We start from the raw sequence: 6,011 nt of genomic DNA, 5'->3' as shown, positions 1-6,011 counted from the left end.
TTCAGGCCTCAGCCTGAAAAAGCTGGGGATCTCAGCTAGGAAGTGGAGAGTACAGTGGTGGGAGCCAAGGTCAGATTCCGATTCATTAGACTTTATTTCTTTTGAGTCTCTAGGGAGGCAGCAGGGACATAAGGCGAAGTGGCAGTAGCTTGAGGGGCCAGAGCAGATCAAGAGCTGGAAGGACCAGGAGAAAGAGGAGGAGACATACATCCAAAGCAAGGGAACTAACTAGTTCTTCTTCTGTCTCTGAATTTTATACAGCATCTCCTGCATCCTTCGCAACTGAAATAGACAAGCATATTGATCTGAGTTCCTACACAAAGAAATCGGGAGCTCCTCAAATTTCTGCTTCCTCAGACAAATCTTTTATGACAAATTTAGAAGCAGTCTTGTTCAACAGTTCTCAGAGGTCAGTCCCCAAGATCTTTTCAAGAGTTTGAGGTTACAAATTATTTTGATAACATTAAGATGTTTTCATTCTTCAATATAGTAAATATTAATGTGTATAAACCAAAAAAATATTATCTGGGAGGGGGACTCATTTCAAGGGATTCTAAGAGCAAAAATATTTATCTAGTCCAACCCTTTCACAGAAATCAACTCACAAAGGCATTTGGACAAATTCATTTTCATGGCAATACCCTCCCTACCCTGCAAAAAGAACCCTGGCCAGAAGGTTATTTGGAAAAGTGGTTGCAGAGGCCTAATTATGGTTCTCACACATGAACCAAAAGTAAAGTAAAAGCCCTAAGGGGGAAAAATTTTTGTCAGATGCTACAAATCCTAAACCTTTCCACTATTAAAATTCAATGCTGGTTTGGGAAAAATAGTGCTGAAGTTCCCACCAGGTAGAGGATTTGAACTGCCTTGGACCATACAACCTAATCACATTATCCCATCCTGCTCTCACCTCCTCATCTTTCTCCCGGAGCAGCTTCTCAGCCTCTACATCAACCCCAGACAGGAATGCTGGGATGGCGAAGTCAGTAACACTCTCCCGAGTCAGCTTGCTGAGAGGTCAGGGGAAATGGGTGCCAGTGAGGGCAAGGAGACGCCAGGCCCCTGCCTGGATTCGGCCCTAGGGCCTGAAGGAGCAGGTGTGGAGGGCCTGCTCCCATCCACACCTGCCAACAGCTCTGCTTGGGCTCCTGGGGTTGGCTCTTCCCATCCCGTCTGCCCTCCCCCCAGGCTCCCTTCCTGGCCATACTTGCGATTTCTTTCCTTCACCACCATTCGAGTCATGCTCTGGATGCATTGTGCCCGATAGTTCTCATAATGTATTTCCCTTGTCACATCCTTAAGATCCTGCATGTGGGTGCGTACCAGCATGGTCCTCAGCTTCACAAAGTCGCAGTGCCCTGGATTTTCCACTGCATAGCAAGGCTGGGAATCAGCCTAGCTTGAGGCTGGGGGTGGGGGGAGGCACCTGAGGGCAAGGAAGTACCCTCCCTTCCCTGACCCCACAAAACTCAAAGTTTTACCTTCTACAATACCCCAAGGATAGAGCCGTCCCCGAACACGCCGCCCTTTGGCCTCCACCACGGTGTTGCTGCCGATGACAGCAAAAGGGATACTGTCCTGGAAGAAGGTAGGGTTCCTATCAGTGCCTACCAAACCCCATCACCTTTGAGGCCTCACCTGCCCTTCTGACCAGAGTGCTTTAAGTAGCAGGACCTGGTGCACCCAACCTCTAAGATAATCTTGAGTCCTTCCCAGGAGTGTGTTGATCCAGTTCTTTATTGACTGTTAAGAGCCAATTGTTAAATTTTCAGTGTGAGCATTTTCAGTTCAGTTGCTTTCAGTTGTACCAACTCTTCATGAGCCCATTTAGGGTTTTCTTGGCAAAGATACTGGAGTAGTTTGACATTTCCTTCTCCAGCTCATTTTATATATGAGGAAACGGAGGCAAACACTGATGTGCCCAGATTCACAGAGCTAATAAGTGTCTTAAATCAGGTTTGAATTGAGAAAGATGAACTGAGGCCTGGCACTCCATTCAGGGCACTACCTAGCTGCCCATTTACACCTCAAAAATTGCAAATGCTGCAAATCAGGGCTTAATTTATTACTTTGTTGATTTTCTAGACTTAATCATGGAGAAAGTTTGTGTACATTTTCCCTTCTAGAAAGCTAATAATTGTTTAGCATTTACCAGCATATCACTAGCCCTTCCCCACCCTAACTGTTCACCTTACCACAGACCTACACTTCAGCCCAAGAGGAGTGGGATGTGCTTCTGAGTAGGGAGGGACAGGGCCTAGGCTAACTACACTCATCTCTAGGATCTCCACCTTCAGGGCCTGATCCTGTAACTTGAATTCCTCATCTTCATCAGAGTCACAGGCTGGGAATTGGTAGATCTGGATTCCAAAGTGCTCGATTTCTTCTCGAATCTGAAAACACAAAGTGGAGGAATAAGGAGACAGAAGGGCATGGTTCTCAGAATCTGTACCTCCCTCCTTATCCATCCCATCCACTAGTGCCCCACCATCTACCTCACCTTTCGTTTCTTGTGCTCTACTTCACAGGGTGTCAGTGTGTCAGCCTTGGCCAAGATGGGCACAATGTTGACTCGATGATGCAGGGCCCTCATGAACTCCACATCTAAGGGTCGGAGCCTGGGGAGTGGGATGGAGAGAGATGGCTTCTGGGCCAATTGTGCTATAGCTCTCTCCACTCCAACATCCCAAACCTAAACAACTCCAAAGGAACAGAGGCTTTATTCAGTGCCCCAGACAGAGGAAACATACCCATGGCCAAAGGGAGAGATGAAGTAGAGACAGCAGTGCACCCTGTTATCCTGAATGTTCTTACGGTTGAGGCCACTTTCATCCCGGAAATACTGTTCAAATTGCTGGTCGATGTAATCTGCCACTGGCTTCCAACTGGGGCAGGGTTGCACAGACAAAGCATGGAGGTCTCATGAGCACTTGTTGGTTTATGCTTTCCCCAAACATGTATTAAATGCCTACTCTGTATAGAGCATTGTGTTCCTACTGTATATGTACCCTGAAGCTGATGGGGGTCTATACTGAGTGAGGCCCAGGGACTCATCCTATGGCTTAAAGCAATAAGTACCATTCTTGTCCCCTTGTATTCTGCTTGCAATTTATTTTATTGATTCTCATTAAGAAATAGGCAGCATGGTTTAGTGGACAGAGGGCCAGCCTTGAAGTCAAAGAAATTTGGTTTCGGGAATTACCTCTTACACATGCTACATATACTTACACATACTACCTATTGTGAGGAAGTACTTAGTCTCAAACTACTCTATGTAATTCTGAGGCTATACTATAGATAGTAGCTAATTTGTATTAGTAGTAGGAGTTTCCACAGTAGAAAAAAAAACTATACCAATAAGATGACAGTTATGGAGAAAATAATTTCATGGAATTGGATAAAAAACTCAATCCAAGACTGATCTGTGACAAATATTTGCTATATGTGGCTCTTGTTCGAAGAGATTCGGCAAGGAAAAAGAAGAGGAGGAAACATGACTGTCATAGACAGACACTAATGAGGAGCCCCCAAAGCCCAGGTGAGCCCTGAGCTGTATGATTAAAAACATTGGTGACATGTTCATCTCCACCTTCTTGCCTTTGCTCTCACTAGTCTCTCTGCTCTATGTCCTCTTTTCCTTCTATCTAGAACAGCTACCACTTAAATGACATTTAAAAATTTGATTTATAGAGTGACATACATGATGTCACAGAATCCTTACCACCCTGTCAAACAGGTAATAGTTATGTCTTCATTTTACAGAGGAGGTAACAGATGAAGGAAGGTTAGGTGACTTGTCCAGAATCCCAGTGCTAAAGGCAACCTTTGGGCATAGATCTGCCCGTATTCTGGATATGACTCATCATTACACTGAACTACCTCTTAACCACCCTCTAAAACCCAATTCCAAAACCCTTCTTCTAACTTCATCTAATCTGAAATGATTCCATCAGGTCCATACTTTAAATTCGTTTAGCACTTGAACAATTTGGCACTTAATTATATGCCCCCTCTCCTTGCTAAAAAGCAAACCATTTCACTTTGGGACAATTAGCTCTATTTCTTAGGAAGTTCTTCTTGACATCAAGACTACATTATCCTCTCTGCTACTTCAACCCACTGCTCCTGATTCGGATCTCTGGAGGAAGAGAGACCAAGTTTAATTTCTTTTCCATATACAGCCTCTGCATCAGCTAGTCTTTTATAGATGAAACATTCCCAGTACCTTTTATATATGACACACTCAGAGCCTTTTGCCATCCTTGTTGCCTTTGAGGCATCATATGTTCCAGAGAAATGCTTTATGATTGAGCAAAGAAAAGTGAAAAGGGCTTAGAAGGGGGAAGGTTTCAGAGCATATTGGCAAAGTGACACAGTGATCTGCGAAGGATCAGAGTTTTGGAGAAAACTCCAGATTCATAGACCTCTAAAGGGCTATCAAATGGCTTCAGTAATATAAGCTTTAAAGCACTATAAGGATGTTAGCTCTTATTGGCATCCCACAAATACTCCCCTAGAGCAAGAGGAGATAAGTTGTGGTTGCAGGATTTGGGAGAAAGAGTTAATTTGGAATGATTTGGGTCTGTATCTAGCGGGCAAGGCAATTAACTCCTCTGTGCCTTGGATTCCTCATCTGCAAAATGAGGATAATAATCCTCATAGAAATTATTTCATGTTTTTGTTGAAAGAATTGACTAGCAGTACAAGCAGCACACTTTGCAATCCCTAAAACACTTTATGAAAGTTATTTGATAATATGTCATCATCATCCTCATACATACCCGGCACTGGGCTACAGAAGTATAAGACCTGACAGAGCTTCCAATGTAGGCTGGAAGACAAACTGCATGGATGTAAAATAATGAGCAATAATCAACCAACCAATTAACAAACACCTCAGACGTATCCTGTGGGACCCAGTACAAATTTATTTAACCTCTTCAGTGTTCTAAGCAACTCTCGTAATATTTTAGGTTACAATATGAGGTCTGGCTTCTGTCTGTAAAAGTAGTTTTCTTACCAATGAGTTTCCTATACCAGTAACATCTTTCTCTATTCATCCCTTATTCCAGTGGTTCTCAAACTTTTGTTCTCAGTATTTTAATGTTGTTAAAAACCATTGAGGATCCATTCAAAGACTTTTTGTTCACATGGGTTATATTTATAGCTATTTACTGTATTAGAAATAAAAAATAATTTTGAATTTGTAGACCCTCTGAAATTCTTTGGACTACACTTTGAGGACCACTGCCTTATTCCTATATCTATATGCCAGGCATTGTCTAGGCATGGGGGATATAAATACAAAAAACAAACAAAACAAAACAATTCCTTTTCTTAATTTACTTAAAGGCAAGACGGTTGGGCAGTAGGAGCTCAGGGTAGCAAAGATTATTAAAGGTCAAGGAAGGAGAGTGTGTGTGTGTGTGTGTGTGTGTGTGTGTGTATAAAATTTAGGATTCATGAATGTGTGGAAATACATATATACACACAGATAGTGAGTACATATACATAAATACACATATCCTTACTTCCATAAATGTGACTATTGCACAAATTAGTCACTGAAGTACTTGGAAAAAACAAGGATAGGCAAGGTGTATGTATGGCAAGGTCCTCACTCAAAAAATCTTCTAGAGGTCTATTACCTTTATGATTATACAAACTTCTCAGCCTATCATTTTAAATCTATTTACATTCTACCTGACGCCTGCCATTCCAAACTTGTTTTATATTTTCTTTCATAAATTTTCTTGTTTCCATTCTTAGAATATAATTCCTCTTTCCCAAGAGCCTCTTAGAATTGTCTTTTAAAATAGCTCAGCATTGCCTCCTCCATGAACCTCCTTGGATTCTGAAATTAGTATTCTCTCCTTCAAATTGCTTTACATTTATGAATCAGTGTACATGGATTTTTGCTGTATCCTCTGTAGAAGATAAGCCCTTTAAGAGAAAGGATTGGGGGTTCTTTTATTTCCTCAATGGCTTCAGTACCTGATTCACATAGTCCT

At 42.2% G+C, this 6,011-nt stretch overlaps 1 protein-coding gene across 4 annotated transcripts in view; it reads right to left on the bottom strand.

The window, feature by feature from the left end:
- Positions 1–70: 70 nt before the first annotated feature.
- SEPTIN4 (septin 4) overlaps positions 71–6,011 on the bottom strand; it is a 45,025-nt gene continuing 39,084 nt past the window's right edge. For 3 of the 4 annotated variants that reach the window (XM_051994171.1, XM_051994169.1, XM_051994170.1), the window contains exons 6-10: positions 2,751–2,885; positions 2,501–2,618; positions 2,292–2,393; positions 1,482–1,578; positions 918–1,370 (exon numbers count right to left, since the gene is read on the bottom strand). In XM_051994171.1, coding sequence (XP_051850131.1) covers positions 1,003–1,370; positions 1,482–1,578; positions 2,292–2,393; positions 2,501–2,618; positions 2,751–2,885 — 820 coding nt within the window. In that variant the 3' untranslated portion in view covers positions 918–1,002. Of the gene's footprint in view, positions 283–910; positions 1,371–1,481; positions 1,579–2,291; positions 2,394–2,500; positions 2,619–2,750; positions 2,886–6,011 lie in introns of those variants that run through there. The other variant, XM_051994172.1, reaches the window with a different exon arrangement.

This window comes from Antechinus flavipes, chromosome 4 (genome assembly GCF_016432865.1).
Source record: "Antechinus flavipes isolate AdamAnt ecotype Samford, QLD, Australia chromosome 4, AdamAnt_v2, whole genome shotgun sequence".
Taxonomy (NCBI): domain Eukaryota; kingdom Metazoa; phylum Chordata; class Mammalia; order Dasyuromorphia; family Dasyuridae; genus Antechinus; species Antechinus flavipes.
The sequence above is the reverse complement of the archived record's forward strand: the minus strand, read 5'-3'. Positions and strand labels throughout refer to the sequence as shown.